This window comes from Vulpes lagopus, chromosome 3, assembly GCF_018345385.1.
Source record: "Vulpes lagopus strain Blue_001 chromosome 3, ASM1834538v1, whole genome shotgun sequence".
Lineage (NCBI taxonomy): Eukaryota > Metazoa > Chordata > Mammalia > Carnivora > Canidae > Vulpes > Vulpes lagopus.
Genome location: NC_054826.1, coordinates 138524843 through 138543771, shown reverse-complemented (window position 1 = coordinate 138543771; position 18929 = coordinate 138524843). Strand labels below are relative to the sequence as shown.

At 42.1% G+C, this 18929-nt stretch overlaps 1 protein-coding gene across 10 annotated transcripts in view; it reads left to right on the top strand.

Moving 5' to 3' along the window:
• The window catches only part of CDC14A (cell division cycle 14A), a 182880-nt gene that overhangs the window by 39359 nt on the left and 124592 nt on the right, over window positions 1-18929 (top strand). For 9 of the 10 annotated variants that reach the window (XM_041747779.1, XM_041747781.1, XM_041747778.1 and 6 more), the window contains one exon: window positions 9-101. The exons of the other annotated variant lie outside the window; for it this stretch is intronic. In XM_041747779.1, coding sequence (XP_041603713.1) covers window positions 9-101 — 93 coding nt within the window. The remainder of the gene's footprint in view (window positions 1-8; window positions 102-18929) is intronic. 10 annotated transcript variants of the gene reach the window in all.

Genomic DNA, 18929 nt, shown 5'->3' with positions numbered 1-18929 from the left:
CTTTTTAGTCATACAGTTTATCAAGAAAGAAAATAGTGCACTACACCTGTTTTGATCAACGGAAAAGGGCGAATGCAGCATTTTTGATAGGTGCTTATGCTGTAAGTACTTTTTCATGATTATTTTCTATAATCAGGCCAATGGAGTACTAACACTGTCAAATAAAATCCAGGCCACTCTTTTAGGGGATTTGAGAGACTGGGAAAATTCCTAGCACCCTGGAAATGGATGTGGGACCGAAAGTGTGAACTACTATCCATGGGCTTTTTAACCCCCAGGTTATGAGAGAATCTTAGAACTGCAATGGGTAGCTTGGATTCCACAGTTGTATGGGTGTTTTACTTACTTACTTACTTACTTATTTACTTATTTATTTATTTATTTATTTATATTTTTAAAAGATTTTACTCATTTATTCATGAGACACACACACACACACAGAGGCAGAGGCATAGGCAGAGGGAGAAGCAGGTTCCATGCAGGGAGCCCATTGTGGGACTCAATCCTGGGACTTTGGGATCATGCCCTGAGCTGAAGGTAGACAGATGCTTAACTGCTGAGCCACCCAGGCATCCCTGTATAGATGTTTTTTTAAAAGAGACTATCCAGAAAGAACATTTCTAGAGAAAAGATACATAGTGGAATATTTTTATTTTTATTTATTTAGTTGTTAAGTAGGCTTCATGCCCAGCATGGAGCTTGAATTTACAACCCTGAGATCAAGACTTAAGCTGAGATCAAGAGTTGGACACATAATGGACTGAACACTAGGTCACCTCTATAGGGGAAGATTCATTTTTTTTTTTTTCAAGAGAGAGGGGTGAAAGGAGGGCAGAGGGATGGGGAGAGAGAGAATTTTAAGCAGGTTCCATGCTAGGCCCAGCCCCACAACCCTATGATCATGACCTGAGCCAAAATCAAGAGATGGATACTTAACCCACTGAACCACCCAGGTGCCCCAGTAGAGTGGAAGATTTTTTTTTTTTAAGTTTATATTTATTTATTTATGAGAGACACAGAGAGAAAGGCAGAGACATAAGCAGAGGGAGTAGTAGGCTCCCTGCAGGGAGCCTGATGCGGGATTCCATCCCAGGACCCCAGGATCATACCCTGAGCCAAAGGCAGATGCTCAACCATTGAGCCACCCAGGTGCCCCAAGTGTAAGACTTTTTTTTTTTTTCCAAGTGTAAGACTTTTAAAGACTGTTGAGGTGTTTCTTTTTTGCAAAAGAGGAAATCATAGATTGCATGGAGGGAGGGTTATTATTTTTTTTATCAACCCATTTATTAATGTATACATGTGTTTGCAGTAGGCAAACCAAATATAAATGCTGCATATATTACAACTTCCTAATGATGGACAAGACTTTCCTAAAATAATCTTGATTGGAACTTTTGTTCTCTGTAAGTACTAAGACGTAAGTGTGAGTTCCATGTGAATGTGGTACAGAGTTTTGGTGTGACTATTTTTAGAATTTTCTATATATACTGGGATTGGGCAAAAACTTGGATGGCAGAAGCCATCAGGACTCAAACTCATTTGTAACCTCTAATAGCTTTTTAGGGACGTGTGGGATCTACTTAGGAATATGCTGGTCTGAAGGCAGGGGGGAGAGGTGTCATTTCTCGTCGTCCTTGGGGAGGGTCTGTGTTGCTCTGAGGCTTGGCAGCACACTGCTGTGTGACCTTTCAAGGGCCTTCCTCTGAAGATCTTGACTGTACATCCCAGTCTGCCACATAAAACCAATAGCTCTGGGAGAAAAAGCCCAGGGGTGGCATTGGAAAGACTGTCAGCTGTTGTAGGGTGTAGGCTGAGCATGGTGGCAGGTGGACAGCCTCCCTGCAGGCTGGGGCCTTGTTTCCAGGGCTGAAATGTCCAGCTCTGCCCGTCTTTTCCCCCTCTGATGTAGCTCTGGTAAAGCCTGGGGCCATCCCTGGTGGCACTTGTCTTTCTCACTCTGTAAGCAGCATGGTATGATCATGATCAAGGATCATGACTAAGAATCAGAAAAACATTTTTTCCTCCTGAAGTGGCTCTGGGATGATGGGTAAGCCACTTTATCTCTCTTTGCTTTATTTAGTTTCCTTATCTGTAAAACGATAGGGTTGGATATAATGACCTCTAAGTTTCCTTCCAATCTGGAGGACACGAGGATTATTTGTAGTGCCAGCCAGACTGTTGCTTGTATTTGAAAAGCATCCACGAAAAGCTGGCTGTTGGCAGGAAGGTTCGGCGAAGCGCTGGTAAGCTGAAGTGCTTAGTTTTCGCTTTGCACTAATTATTACTCATTTGAAACTGATAATTGACACTATTTGGAATATGGAGAGCTGGTGATAACTTCTGGATTCCAGCCATTTACCAGGCGTGTCTTTCTGAGGGGTTTTGTGATGTCGCATGAGCATCGTCTCTGGGAGTCCTCGGTCATGAGGCATTGCCGTCAGGAAGAGGTCATCTGCTGCTCTTGCCTCTCCTTCCCTCCTTCCCTGCCCTCTTGCCTCCCCTCTCTTCTTTCCTTTTTAATGGTTGTCCTTTCCGTTTCTGGTTTCATCCTTAATTTCATCATGACACCTCTAGAGTTTTAAAACGAAGTTAGGTCACAATAGACGCATTGAGCTTGGGATAAAATACATCTAGTACAGAAGTTTCCACCACTTTAATGCAACCAAATGACGGGAAAGCAGTCTCAGCAGGGTTGAAGAAGTGCTGAGGGCAGCACGAGCTTGCCTTACACGCTCGTTACAGTCCGGAGAAGCGATGTAAAGTAATTATTCTTGTATTATTCATTTCCAAATTGATTTTTTTTCCAATTTTGGAAATGCATTCCCCAGGAGGCTTTTTGACATAATACTTAATAAAAATGAAAGCCAAGAATTGTATTCTTTCCTTAAAGAGAATTGTGTGTCTTACTTCGTGTTGTGTATATGCACTTAATTGTCGGCACAAGTTTTGTAAGAAGAGAGTCAGTCATTTGCATTTGAAGTTATACATGTATTCAATGTTGCTGTTTGGATAAGCCATAATTTTCTGGGGGAAACTTCCTGTTATTAAGGTCAAATATCCAACTACATGTTTGTATCTCCACATTATATAATCTAAATGGTATCTCATACTTATTGTGACAATACAGGCTTTTATTCCTTCTCTCCTTGAACCTGTTTATTGCCACAGTCATTGCCTGTTTAGTAAGTGGACCACCATCAGTGGCTTGCTGAAACAAACAAGAATAGCAGTCATTTTCATTCTTCCTGTTTCGCCATCCCACATTAGACTTGTCAGTAGGTGTGTCAGCTCTGCCTCTAAAACATATATTGAGTCAGAATACTTCTTAACATCTCTTGTTGTCCAATAGCTCCAGCCACTGTGGCTGTCCACCTGGGTTACCACCGGAGCATCGTACACTTGTTTCCTTTTTCAGTCTTGCTTTTGTTTAATCAGAGTTGCCACACAATTGTCAGAGTGATCTTTTAAAAATATAAATTAGATCATTCATGGCCCTATTTCAAATTTGTCTAGTGCTTGCTCACTGTTCTTGGCATTGAATTCAACCTCCTTACCAATGCCAGTAAGGTCCTCCCTGATCTGGCCCTGTCTACCTCTGTGTTCTCCTTGCTCAAGATGCCCCTATTACACTGGCCTTCTAACCGTGAGAATCTCAAGCTTATTCCCACCAGAAGGCCTTGACATTTCTGTTCTCCCTGGAGTGTTTTTACCTGAGACCTTTGCATTCCTGATTCCTTGTAAAGTCACTTCCTCAGAGAGACTTCCTCTCAAGTTTTGCTCTGCTCCCCTCAGCACAGTCACCCACTAGTCCCTTGTCATTTTGTTTTCTTTACAGCACTCTACTCTTTGAAATGATCTGATTCATTTATATTTAGTTGTTTATTATCTCTTTTCTAGACTAGAGGGTAGGAACCCTGTCTGTTCTGTTCATTGCTGTGTCTGGGAGGTGATAAAACACTTAACAAGGGGTTAGGCCCAGGCATTCACCAGTTGAATTGGAAGCTCGCCACCATGGAGCCTTCCTGTTATGCTGAGTCATGGGGAAGTCCAGGGACGGGGGTGTCCCAGGGAAGAGATGAGGTGGCCAGCGTGGAGGGGCATGGGATGCTGCAGGCCACAGCTACTTAGCAACTGATAATGCAACTATTTTGGTATTTGGATGCTGAACATCAGCTTTGAACCATGCCCTGCATATAGTAAGTGCTCCATAAGTATCTACGCAATGAATGCAGAAGGAAGGAAGGTGACTTCCTTTAGGTAACTATAGAGGGAAACTGAAAGTGATCAAATTGGACATAAACTGTAAAGTGGTTTCTTCCTCATTACCAGAATGTTGTAATTTTGACCAAGCCAACTATGGCCTTTAAAGATGCAGAATGAAAGCAGGGATCAGAGTCCAAGGGCGGTACCTGCTTCCCAAAGTCACATCATTACTTTGCCCCCTTTTTTTTTTTTTGGATAAACCTTTTTTCCCCTCCCAATTTTAAAAATTGTGGTAAAATACACACATATAAAATTTACTGTCTTAGCCACTTCTTTCTATTTAATTATTTTTTAAATTGAAGTTTAACTGATATAACATTATTTTCAGGTGTGCAATGTAATGATTTAATATGTGTATGTATTGAAAAATGATCACCATGATAAGTTCAGTTAACATTTGTCACCGTACATAGTGGCAAAAACATTTTTTTTCTTGTGATGAGTCTTAACTTTTTTAAGTGTACAGCTCAGTAGTATTAGGTACATTCATATTGTTCTGCAGCTATCATATTTTGCTTTTGAGTTTGACATCTTGTGCCAAACATGCACTTACAGAGTCAGGGCTTTGCCTGTGTTTTCTCCATTAGATCAGGACTTTAAGTATGTCACACAAGCTTGTGTTTCTATTTTCTTATCTCTAAGTAGAGGAGAGCCTTTATACATTTTATCTCATAGAACTGTCATGAGTATTAAGAAGGTGATAAAATATAGAACATCATGTTCAGTAGGAAATCCACAAACTCTTCTCTGTGGGTGATTCTAAAGCTGGGGTTGCTAGAATGATGTGGCCACTGGAGATCACTGTGACACTGAACAGATAGATGACAGGCACCATTTCAGGGAAGTCCCTACTGATGAAGTATCACTTTATACCTAAGCTGTGACATTATACTTCTTGAGATGAAGGGCACAGATTTTAAGAAGTGATTAACTTTGTCGGGAAGGTGTTTCCCTTCTAGGATAATACTCAGTGCATTGTTGGCATTAGGGGTCAGGATGCTGGGATCTTAGTGGCAACTACAGTACTCTCACGTGAGTTTGAAGAAAATAGGCCCTAAGATATTATAAGCATGAATTAATTAGCTTCTTGCTACATGCTTAAAGACCAAATCCTCACAAGTTACTATCTTGCTTTCAGTTCACGGAACTATGATAAAGAGGTCAAGGAGGATTTGTATCAGGCCCATGATGACTGGAGGATTGGAAAAATAATATGTGTGAGACGTTACAATACGTATGATGGTTTAGCTTAGAAAATGAAGTTCAGAGTTAAAGAATTAAGATTTCTTTTCTCCCCCCCGCCCAGATATGCAGAGGGTGCTTAAGCAGAGGCTGTAACTGCAATGTGTTTTCTTTAACCCACTTGTTAAGTCCTCACATTGCTAATAAGGGGTCTAATTATGGATTAACTGGAACTGGGCTGAGCCAGATGTCATGTCTGAATTAGAGATGACAAGGCGAAGGTTTGTAGACTTTGTAATCATGTCTGTGTGTGCTATTTATTCTGTAGACTACACTTAACGCCTTAGTAGTTATATTCTAAGTCTACTACTAATTGCAAAGAAGCCATTCTCCACCTGGCACAGTGGTTGAGAGCAGCGGCTTGAGCAGAGCCACGGGTTCACCCTTGAATTCACTTGTTAGTTTTATGTCTTGAGCAAGCTATTTAACTCATACAAATTCCTGTTTTTTCTATTTTTAAAATAGAGATAATAACACCCCACCTAACATAGTTGTGGTGAGGACTGAAGGGGCGGTTATGATCATGCAGGTGTCCGGGGCAGTGCCTGGCATTTTAAGCATTTAGGAATGGCTGGTGGGTCTAGGCAGAAAAGTTGTGTGTCCTTCCAGAAAGTTTTCTGAGCTATTGTCTGACTTCCCCAAGAGCTGAAGCCTGTGCCTTTCTTTCCACCCTATTTTACATTTACATCCTTCCTTGGCTCAGTGATACTCAGATGGTTGTTAATCTTTTGATTGCTTAAATCACTGGAAGGTGTGGTGTGAGATTTTTTTTTAGGATGTTATTTGCATTTTAAAGGTAGAAACTGTCTGAACTAAGCAAATTTCTCATTTTTGAGTTGTGTATTCAGGCATTCTTTAGTTCAGTAAATATTTATTTAGCTCAGATGAGCTTGACCCAGCACTGTAGTGGGCTCTGGGGAATACAAAAAAAAAAAAAAAAATGAAACATAGAGAAAAGAATGAATGCCTGGCTTAAAATGGGGGACAGATGAGTAATAAATAATTGAGAAAAATGTGCAATAGGAGCCAAATTGGATAAATATATAAATCAACAAGTGTTTTTCTAGCCCTTATACATGAGGCCTTGTTCTGGGAGTTGAGGATGCTAAGGTGAGTAACTCTTGTTATTCTTCTGGGGAGGAGGGTGTTTGGGGACCAGGGTCAAACCTGAGGAGAAGGAGGGATCAGTGATGGCCAACCCCAGTAGGCTAATTTGGTGAAGGGATATTGAGAGGGTAAGTGGGGGTGCATGGAGGAGATGTTTTCTTGGGGGGGGAGTGGAGGGGTTGGGAAATGATTAATATATTTTAAATATCTAGTTTGAAAAGGGGGTAATTCAGTGAATTTATTTGAAACTAGTTTTTTTTTTTAATTTAAAAAGTGGCATAACCACATTGTAGAAGAAAAGTAGGAAAATTCTCCTGCAATAACATTATTCTAAACCTGAATATTCACTTAAGTATAAATTGCAGTGTAGTTTTGTGAACCTTTTTTCATTTGGCCTGCATATGTTTTGCCTTTTTTGCTACTTAGATGACCAAATAATGTTCCATTTAGAGGGCATACCATTGTTTTTTTTTTTTTTTTTAACATTTTAGATTCCTTTGCAATATTTTCTTATAACGTGACAAATATTGTTTGGTATTATGAGTGTTTCTTTTTGTGGATTGAGCCCATTGAGCCTCCCAGGTGCCCCTAACCATTTTTTAGGTTCTTGGAGCATATTACCATATTAAAGTAAGTCTGTACTAAATTTGGCACTATACGATGTCTCCAGTGTCTTTGCATATTGGGTATAGACATTAAAGATATAGAAATCTAATTGGTGAAAATGATACCTCATTGTTTTACTAATCGTTTTTTGACTAATGAGATTTATTTTTCCTGTATTTATTTGTAGGTTTATTAACTTTTGAATAGTTGGTGTTTTGAAAACCTGTTTCTTGTTTTTGGGCCATTAAAAGTTGAAAAGTATCAGTCTCTTCTTTCCTTTAAGAGAAGAAGTCATTTTGGGGTTCCTGAGTGACTCAGTCAGTTAAGCATCTAACCCTTGATTTTGGCTCAGGTCATGATCTCAGGGTAGTGAGATCCAACCCTGAGTTGGCCTTTGTGCTCAGCAGGGAGTCTGCTTGAGATTCCTTCCCTCTCTCACTGCATCTCCCATCCCATGTACGCTCTCTCTTAAATAAATACATCTTTAAAAATAAAAAAGAAGTCCTTTCCGTGAATCAGTTTGTATCAATAGATGTAGACCCCTAGAGATCACACCCATCAGTCCAAGTTTCTGTGAGAAATTAGGAAGTCCATATACCTTAAATTCTGTTACTTTTCAAAGTACTACATTAGTAAGTACTAACATATGTCTGAATACGTAGGAAGTGCTGATAACAGATCTAATGATTATTCAACACCTAGTGGTCTACTGAATATATAAAAAATTATATTCAGGATAGTATTATTTAAAAATGATTCATGAATATGTTCTTAAACATTGAAAAATGGTAATCTAGGCCAACTAACTCTGAATTTGTTTTTGTTTTTATTGGTTGGGACAAGTATGTTAGTTTCCTTAATCTCTAATTCACAGTTCATCTGTAAATTGCAATTTCAGAAATGCTTTATCATTAAAAATCTATAGGTTAGGGGAGAGCTGAGTCCTCCTGGGAGGTCCCTGAGAATGGTGTTGGGGGGAAATCTATAGGTTAGGGGCACCTGGGTGGCTCAGTGGCTGAGTGCCTGCTTTTGGCTCAGGTCGTGATCCTGGGGTCCTGGGATCTAGTTCCACGTCGGGCTCCCTGCATGGAGCCTGCTTTTCCCTCTGCCTATGTTTCTGCCTCTCTCTCTCTCTTGTGTCTCTTATGAGTAAATAAATAAAATCTTTAAAAAAAAAAAAGCTATAGGTTAAGCACATGTTATCTAAAAAACATAGGTGAAATCATCAAGAAAAATATTGGTTCAAAATAATAAAAGCATTTACCTTAAATATTTATTAAAACAGTAATAAAGTTGATGTTAGCTACTAGTGTACTGTCAACCTCTGTGGCTTCTCATTACATCTCACAGATAGCATTTGCTTCTTCTGCTTATGGAAATTGTGGAGAGGAAGGGAGGTGTGGCATCAGGCTGAGGCAGGGCAATTTCCTGTTTTCAAGTTCCTTCCTTTTATAGCTTGATAGGCAAGAAGGCTTTTGTGATATTGCCTGTAAATGGGCCAGACAGGCTTTTATCCTCGTAGGCTTATATTTTTGGTGGTTTCAAAAGCAGGTGAGGCTTCCTAAGATAATAGAGCACTTTCAATTTTAAACTCTTTGAATTTGGAAATTCTGTTAGTCCTCAGCATAAAGAAGGAACAATACTGTTTTTTATTTGACCCTCCTTGCATGTGATGTTTAGCTGTGGGTTAGGAAAATCAGCTGTTTGCTTTTCATTTGTGAAAGGTATGTTTCTCAAGTTTAACTGAATAAATCTTTTCAGTTTTTTTTTCTATTCTCCTTTTGGCATCCTGATAACAAACTTCTCCAATGCTGTAAATAAGCTCACAAATTTATATACACCTACATATGTATGTACACAACATGCATACACACACATGCACACACTGTATTTAAGTGCTGATACACTATGCTTGCAGTTTACCCATGAATTTTTGAATTTTAGGAGCCTTGAAAAGACATGTATACACGTTCTCTATGCCAAAGCTTATGTCTATTTGTTTCATTTATATACTGAATTAAGGGGATGTACTTTTTCACTGCTTGGAATTGTGTGTTTACTTATTATTTTTCCTTTAAAGGGAAGGGATTGTGTTTTGTTCCTCACAACAGCCTCAGCATCTAAAACAGTGTAGGACATATAAAAAGTGCTCAGTAAAAATTTGTGGCGTGAATGGCTGAATGTATAATGTTGATAAAAACATTGATAAATGAAAGTTAATCTTCCACAATTCTTCAAAGTTTAATATGGAGTAATTTAAAAGCTGTAGTACTTAAATTATGAACTCAGGATTAATTATAAAAATAATAGCAAGAATCATAGTGTCTTCAGGTATTAATTTATACTTTTAAAGTCACTGAGTAAGACAAAATGTTTTATATAACTTTCTCGAATTTTAGAACTGAAATGGGCTTTGTTCACATGTACAACCATTTGAAATCAGTATCATGGATGAGAGTCTTTATTTTTTTTATTTTTTTTATTTATGATAGTCATAGAGAGAGAGAGAGGGGCAGAGACACAGGCGGAGGGAGAAGCAGGCTCCATGCACCGGGAGCCCGATGTGGGATTCGATCCCGGGTCTCCAGGATCCCGCCCTGGGCCAAAGGCAGGCACCAAACCTCTGCGCCACCCAGGGATCCCCCTCATGGATGAGAGTCTTAATTTTAGCCTCAGAGTTTTAGTTTTTTCCCATAGAGGAAAATCCTTTTTTTTTTTTTAGGATTTTATTTATTTATTCATGAGAGAAAGAGACACCGAGAGAGAGAGACAGAGAGAGAGAGAGAGAGAGGCAGAGACACAGGCAGAGGGAGAAGCAGGCCCCATGCAGGGAGCCCAAGGTGGGACTCGATCCCAGGACCCCACGATCAGGCCCTGGGCCGAAAGCAGCGCTAAACCGCTGAGCCACTCGGGCTGCCCCAAGAGTTGAATCTTTAAAAATTTCAACTGTATGTATTTTTTATGGAAAAAATTTTGAAAAGAGGTACCTGAAGCCTCGAAGAGACTTATCAGAGCGTCACGTGAAATGTGTCTGTGCTGTGTGATGCGAGGCCCGTGGTCGGCCCCTCCTGGGCGTCTACAATCAGCGTGTCCTATGCGTGTCTGCCTGGGCCTCACCTGGCAGTCACAGGAGTCGGAGCCATCGCCGTTCAATTTTATACAAACATCTGGACAGAACAGAGTCACTTACTTTTTTTTTTTTTTTTTTTTGCACGAGTCGGTGCCTTTATTGGCCCGACCGGCTACTTGGGGCAAAGTGGGAGGAGCGCATGGCCGGGACGCCGGGTCTGCCGAGCCTCACGGGCTCGTACGTGATGGAGAGGTCGCCAGGTCGTGGCCCATCATCTTGGGCTTGATTTCCACCTGGGTGAAGGTCTTGCCGTTTTCCAACCTGAAGGCAGGATGATTCCCCGCAGGTGCGTCTTCACCGCCTCGGGCCGCTCTGTCCACGGGCGTGCTCCATCTGGGACCCACTCCATCGGGGGGCCTGCTCCGTCAGGGGGACCCGCTCCATCCAGGTGCCCTCCGTCTGGGGGGCCCGCTCCGTCTGGGGGGCCCGCTCCATTGGGGGGGCACCTGCTCTGTCCAGGTGCGCTCTGTCGGGGGGACCCGCTCCATCCGGTGCCCTCCGTCTGGGGGGCCCGCTCCGTCTGGGGGGCCCGCTCTGTCCGGGGGCCGCTCCATTGCGGGGGGCACCTGCTCTGTCCAGGTGCGCTCCATTGGGGGGACCCGCTCCATCCAGGTGCCCTCCGTCTGGGGGGCCCGCTCCGTCCAGGGCCTGCTCCATCGGGAGGGGGGGGGCACTTACTCTGTCCAGGTGCGCTCCGTTGGGGGGACCCGCTCCATCCAGGTGCCCTCCGTCTGGGGGGCCCGCTCCGTCCAGGGCCTGCTCCATTGGGGGGGGGCACTTACTCTCTCCAGGTGCGCTCCGTTGGGGGGACCCGCTCCATCCAGGTGCCCTCCGTCGGGGGCCTGCTCCATGGGGGGGACCCGCTCCGTCCAGGTGCGCTCCAGGTGCGCTCAGTCGGGGGGGGGGGGGGAACCTGCTCCGTCCAGGTGCGCTCCGTCGAGGGGGGGGTCACTCCATCCAGGTGCGCTCCATTGGGGGCCCGCTCCTTCTGGGCACCTCCTTCTTGACCTTGTGCCGGCGCTGGAGCCGCGAGCACCGCCTCCGCAGCTGCTCGGGGGACATTGAGCCCCCACCCCGCGCAGGGCGGTGAGCTCGTGGACTGTGTCCCGGTGAGGCGCGGCGCCGTAGGCTTCCTACGCAATGAGACATTTACTGGAACATGCCTATAGAAACCGGAGATTGTGCTTTCAAATTCTATACCAGATGAGGTTAGCTGGCTACTAAACAACCACCGTCCATACTGAATCCATTTGATTGTGTTTATGGTTTTCTCGAGTTTAAAGTAAATGTATGTGAATCTGGAAAAGTAGACTCACTTTTGCAGAACCTTAGAGGTACGTCTCTCTGCTCCAGTCGTGCTTTCTCAGGTTTCATTTGGAGAATCTGAGCCCAGAGTGATCGAGTATCTGCCCAAGGTCAAATCTAGTAAGTGAGAGACTGGAACCCAGATCCTCAAGTTTCTAGTTGGAGCTTTATTGATCCACAGCATGTAATTGAGCAGGGCTAGTCTGAGAATAATGCTACGTCGAAACCATAATACTCTGCAGAAGATTCAGAATAGCATATGGAAGGGCAGAAATTTCCAGTTACAAAGCCTTCGGCCATGCATTTTCTCTTCCAGGTGACATCTGAGCTTTATTCTGGCTAATGGGGCTAACACCCCAAATACCTTTGGGTACCAGCCAGATTCAGTGGCAGTTCTTCACCCACTTTTTTTGGTGATGCCCATGGGTAGCTTAGGTTACATCTGAATGTCAGGAGTGACAGGAGAACAGGAGAACCAAGGAGTGACATGAAGTAGTTGAGACTGGATCTCAGGACAGGGCTTTCCAAAGCTTTTTTCACTATAAACCAGAGTAAGAATCATATTTTACACTGCTTCTTAGTATACACACACCATTCACATGTATAACTGTGACAAAATGTTCAGGAAGCAGTTCTTCCTTTACAATGAGTGAGTTATACTGACATTTTATATTCTGTCCTGTTTTATTTAAAAAAATCTTAAAAAATAATCTTTACCCCATTAAATTGATGTTGCTGTTACCTGCAGTTTGCAAAACATAGCCATTGCAGAATCTGCTTACTAGGCTGAGATCTGAAATGTATTTGCATGTTTTTTAGAATATTAGTTTTTGGCACTGAGTACACAGGTGACTGTGTGGGTTAGCCCACGATTAAGCATGAATAGCTTCGGGAAAATGGAAAGTGTTCTGAACTTCTTAGAAACCTCCTCTGTCTAAATATCAAGATGTCCAGCTGGCTTTCACATGCTACTGATTCAGTTGATACTTGATGGTTGGGAAGAGCGGAGTTTGTTTTAAGACCTCGAATAATGCAATCTGTCTTCTCTTATCTCACTTTCATTTGAATCACTATGTTTCTCTCAAGCTCCTACACATCCCTTTCTTCCTGGCAGCCAAAATGTGTGTTTATTCACTTGTGACAACCTTCAGTGAGAGAAGCCTGAATTTGGGTCAGCCCTGGGGGTCCCAAGGAGCCAGCGCCTAGCCGGTCTCCGGGCCTGTTATGAAGTGTCTCATCCCGTGTAGTTTCTATATTTGTGTTGATGGTATGTGATGCCTTAGGCACTTGGTGATATCTAATCTAAACCTTAGGTTTATAAGAGTTTTGGAATGCATAATTTTAATCTATGTAAGTTTCATTTCAAGAAATCTCTTCTGCTTGACCTAGTGAGTAAAACAGTAGCCTTTCCCCCATAATGGACAGTGAAATGAAATTAAAAAGCCCTCTCCACATGCATTTTCTGAAGTTTTAAATAAAGGAGGAGCTCCTGTTGGGGTTGCGGTGTGTGGAGTGATTCTAAGGCGCAAATCCTGGTGACCGCATGGGTAAATTTAGCCGCGCACATGTCAGCTACTAGGTTCCTATGTCAGCGCCATCCTGACCCGTGCGTGTGTCTTTCTTCATTCTCTTTATTGCTTCTCTGCCTCAGCCCTGGGTCCCCTGTACCCACCCCTTCTCACTGCCCCCACCCCATGACAAATGCTTGTAGGGTTCCTGAGTTTTTATTATGGGAAACCAAGCTTTTATGATGAGGACCCAAAGCCAGGGGTGTAGGTAGCAAATTCACAGTTAATTGGGGTGAATAGTGGGACTAGGAAAGTGTTACCTCAGCCTCGAAGAACTATTTGGAGCTGCCGTAGTACTTTAGAGAATTACTGAGTAGGGGAGTTAACATTTGTGGTCCATAGTTTCAAATTAATGAGTAGACAGACAAGCTTTTCCATGTGAAGATACTGTGGGTGAATCAGACTTTACACTTTGTTGAAAGGTGGTGTGTGAGTCATTTAGTGGGGCTTGCTTTGAGAAATTTCTAAGTAATAAAGCCATAATTCCCTTCTCAGGGAAACCTTGCCTGATGTTTTCTCCATAATTTGTTTGCCTACTCTTCCCCTACCCCCCATTTGTTTATTTTGTCACTTCTTATTATCTGACCCAGACCATGGCTTAATTATAGCTCTCCTTACCTTGTCTTATAATTGATTATGTGCAATAGCAGCTACTAGAGTAAGCTTGCAATCACTTGCTTTGCCATCTCTCTCCTACTAGAGTGAGCTCCTTTTTTAAGATTTTGTTTATTTGACAGAGAGAGAGGGAGAGAGAGAGAGAAAGAACAAGCAGGAGGAGTGGTAGGCAGAGGGAGAGGGAGAAGCAGGCTTCCTGGCACTCCATCCCAGCACCCTGAGATCATGACCCAAGCTGAAGGCAACGCTTAACTGACTAAGCCACCCAGGTACCCCTAGGGTGAGTTCCTTGAGGGAAAGGGTGACCCTTCCTCATGTTTGTATCTCCAGTGTCTAGCATAGTGCCTACCTCTTGTTTTAAGGAATAGAGGAATGAATGAGGTATGACACAGCCCTAGAGGGGATTCAAATTTCCAAGATGACTGATCTCATGTTAATAGCTTGTATGAAATGATGCAGATGAACTCCATAGGTGAGGTCTGCATCACGCCACTCCTACCCCCAGGTCCTGGCCTTGATTTCTGTCACCAGGGTCTTGGCTGCAATGCTTTTTTTAAAGATTTAATTTATTTATTCTTGAGAGACACAGAGAGAGGCAGAGACCAGGCACCAGGATTATGACCTGAGCCAAAGGCAGATAGATGCTCAACCACTGAGCCACCCAGATGTCCCTCGGTTGCAATGTTATAATTTGAAATCAACTGCTTGTCAAAAGCTATGGGAATGGATCCATTCTCTACAAAGAATTGATGGGTATGCTGTAACTCTTCTAACAGCATCGCAGGGTATTGTCTGTCTTGGAATTGGGACACTTTAAATCCTACTTGTTGAATGTGATAAAATATTTATGTTCCCTTCAGAAGTGTCTGAAATTTTGAGAAAATTCTCAGTTGTCTGCATTTGGGTAGAACTTTTGGCAGCAACCTACATCTTTTACCTGGAGCCACATTTTAAGTTTTATTCTTTTTCTGGAAACACATCTGTGAAATAATGGAAAGAGTGACAAAACAGGATTAACATTTTAAAACAGTTTCTAAAATCATTTTGTTTTCTTGTTTCCAAATTAGGTGTATGAATTAAAAAACAACCAGGGCCATTTTTAGGATATCCTGGCATTGGGCTATGCCATTATTAGCACAGAGTTAAAAAAAATATGTTAGATATTACATTTTATACATGTGTACTCACTGATGACAATATTTTACTTCTGAATTCATGGAAGAGGAAGTCAGATTTAAGTTGTTGATTAAAATCCTCTTATTACAATGAAGAATTTTGGGTTTTACCCAGAATGTGGGCCACTAGACTCTTTCTATAAACCCTATTTTACTTTTTTAAAGGCATATTGGTTGACCTAGATATGAAGTTAAATACAAAGACTCCAGGACTCTGGCTTTTACTTTACCTACTATAGCAATTCAGAGAATAAGTTCTCCTCTGAAGAATTGATCCGGGAGAGTGATTCTTCCCTAAGTTGCAGAAACAGATCCTAGAAAGAGGTCCTCTCTTTGCCCTGCCTGCCCCCCTACCCTTCACTCCTCCTCCTCCTTACTGCACTAGGAAACCCAGAGAAATTAAGGAACTTGGCCCAAGAGGCAGAGCAGGGAGGGACCAGAAACCCTCTACTTTTGGCATTCTAGTCCTTCCCCTGTTGGTTAGCAGCCCCCAGCTTATTTAGGTACCAGAGGCTCAGTTAACGCCACTGTGTGAAATAACCAGTTACCCGTTTTCTCATACTTTGCCCTTGGCTTTCATTTATGGCTGTTAGTCACCTACCACTCCTTGTTATCTCTCTGTGGCTCTCCTTCCTCTTTGTTCTTTCCCTGCTACTCCCACCTCTTTCTCTTCCCTCCGTTCCTGATCACTTCTCTCCTGTTGCTTTGTTTTCTTTCTTTCCCTGGTCCTTTCTTAATTGGCTCCTATGTAGAATAGCAGTATTGTTTTTTGAGTTTTTTGGTCACATGTCACAGACTCCAACTTGCTGAAGCTTAAAACTTGAATTTTTATGAATTTCCTGGTAACTTAGTCAAAAGAGGAAAGTACAGGGCTCCTTGTAGTCTTCTTTGTTTAATAAAAATTCTTTATTCCTCTAATGGGAAGGTCTTTCCCTCTCCTCTTCTGTCTGGCTCCTTTCTTTCTGTTGTTTGAACAAGTAATTATTGAGCAGCTGTGCCAGATGCTCTTCTACACTCTGAAGGAGATAGCAGTGGTCAAGAGGGATAAACTCCCTGTCCTCATAGAGCTTGTATTCTGCTGTGGGGCACAAACCAAAGGTCTGCTTCAGATTAGAAGTTGAGAGAAACCTTCTCTGAGGTGATGACCGTTAAGCTGATAATGAGGAAGAACATTTTAGGCAGAGGGAATAGAATGTAGAAAGCCTTTCAAGGTGGGAATGAACTTGGTATGATTGAGGATCTATGAGAAAGCTGATGTGGCCAGAACACAGAGGGCGAAGGGGCTGATGCAGGTGATGAGGTCTCAGGTCTCCACCAGGGTTCGTATCTAGAAGAGTCTGGGTTTTATTCCCCATGATGTAGGAAGTTGTTATAAAGTTGAAATGATCTGTTTTGCCCTGAAAAAGAACTCTATTTTTAGATCTCTACTTAAAGCTCTCCATGGTGCCATTATCCCTTTGTTTCAGATTTCTCTGATGCTACCATGCAATATGGTCTGATTATTTGTCTGCTTTCCCTACCGTCTTCATTTTTGTATCCCTAAAATATAACTCACTCCCTACTAGACACATGAAGAGATAGATTTGACCCATGGGTTGTCAAGGACACAGACAAAGCCTTTTGTCGTGCCCTTGGAATTTTATGGATTTCCATGGCCCCCTTATTATTATTACTTAAAGCTAATGAAATAATATGTATTTGTAGTTCTGTGATATAATTCAGGTGTTTAGCCTTCTGACTTCTGTAATGATTATTATTATTTTAAAAGATTTTATTTATTATGAGAGATGCAGAGACACAGGCAGAGGGAGAAGCAGGCTTCCTGTGGGGAGCCTGATGCAGGACTCGATCCGAGGATCCTGAGATCACGCCCTGAGCCAAAGGCAGATGTTCAAACACTGAGCCACCTGGGTGCCCCTGTAATGCTTATTATAACAAGGGTTCTCAACTATAACTTTGTTTCAGAAATATTCACTGGCCAGACCTCTCATATCTGGTGAATCAGAATCTCAGAGGGGAGAAATCAGGATATCTAGATCTTAAAATGGCTTTGAAGGTTTTTCTGAGGCATGTTCGAAGTTGGGGATCCCCTGGCTTTTATTGGAAGGTTTGAAGTAACGTACAAGGGATACTCATTGAGGTTAGGAACGCATTTGCCTCATTCTTGGTGTTATCTATTACTGGTTCCTGGTACCAGTAATTCTTTACTGAAGAAATGAATCACCTGTGTGTAAAACTGTGGCAAATTCTCTTTTTCTTTCTTCTCTTTTCTTATTTTTCTTACTATGAGTAAATCTGTCCTCGAGTCTTGCTGCTGATCAAGACAGGGTGAGAAAACGCTGATCAGGGTGAAGGGGGAGTGCTTTCTGGAAGTAGTGAGGTTTACCTCCAGCGGTGAGCTGGAGGGGGAAGGAAATTTCCAGTAGCTCCAGGAAGGATGGATGGACTTCCTGTATCTTGTATATACTGGCTATGCATGCAGTAGATCTGTTGGTTGGATTTAAGTTACTTTTATTTAATTTGGAATTGTCTTCACTTGTTTCAATTTTACTGTTTGTGGAATTAATAAACTTGTAGGGAACATGGTTACTTCTTTAAAAAGTCTACACACATTTCAGAATGATAAATTCTGTTATTTTCTTGAAAGACAGTTCTGTCATGTGGCATATATTTGAGCAGTTTGGGCTAATACACAATAAAATGGCTCTGGAATCCTTTCTGCAAACACCTGCCTGATGGGCAAAGCTCTTGTTTCTCCTGCTTTCTCTAAGCAACAAATCTTTGTAAATACTGGAAGAGAACAACCAGTTCCTTGTTTGTGTTCATTGTTGATTTTCTATTCTTGAGTCAATTCAAAGAACAGTAGCTTACAAGTTACTATGAGATTCTAGAACTGAGATTTAGTTCACATCCTATGTGGATTCTATCTTAGAAGTTTGGATAACATCTCACCTGCAAACTTCTTTAATTTGGAAAAGGATAAGTGACTATATTTGAGAAAGCTTCTTTTTTTTTGCCCTTCAGGTGCTCGCTCTAGTTAAGAAAATGAATACATTTGTTTGTCTGGTCAACCTCCTTCCCTCTGCTTATGCTGCTGTAAATTGCCATAAGTTCAGAGGAAGTAAGCCATACTTTGGTCCTATTGCTTTTCCACCCCATTTGTGTTCCATTCCTGGTGAGTTTGGCAGTCATCCCCCTGTGTTTGTCCAGAAAATTTTTGACCTTTCTTGCCCACTTTTCTTCCCAATTATCTGCCTCTGTTTACAGCAGGAAAATCTTTCTCCTCTCCTATTTATTTGCTACACCTCCTGTTGCCTCAGATTTGGTAGCAGTCTTTTTTTTTTTTTTTCAAGATTTTATTTATTTATTCATGAGAGACACAGAGAGAGGCAGAGACACAGGCAGAGGGAGAAGCAGGCTCCTTGTAGAGAGCCTGATGCGGGACTCGATCCTGAACCCCGGGATCACGACCTGAGCCAAAGGCAGATGCTCAACTGCTGAGCCACCCAGGCATCCCGGAAGCAGTCTTAATCACAATGCCAAATATTGAGGAAAGCTTTGCATTTTGAAGTAGAGTTAGATATATTAAAGTACCAATCCCACCATTTGAAATAATTCAAAGTTCACTTTTATTTTTTTTATTTTTATTTTTTTTAAATCTTTTTTTTTTTTTAATTTTTATTTATTTATGATAGTCACACAGAGAGAGAGAGAGAGAGAGAGAGAGGCAGAGACACAGGCAGAGGGAGAAGCAGGCTCCATGCACCGGGAGCCTGATGTGGGATTCGATCCTGGGTCTCCAGGATCGCGCCCTGGGCCAAAGACAAGCGCCAAACCGCTGCGCCACCCAGGGATCCCAAAGTTCACTTTTAAAGTCATTCTAAACATGGGCATTGGTTTCCTCATGTTTTATTTTTC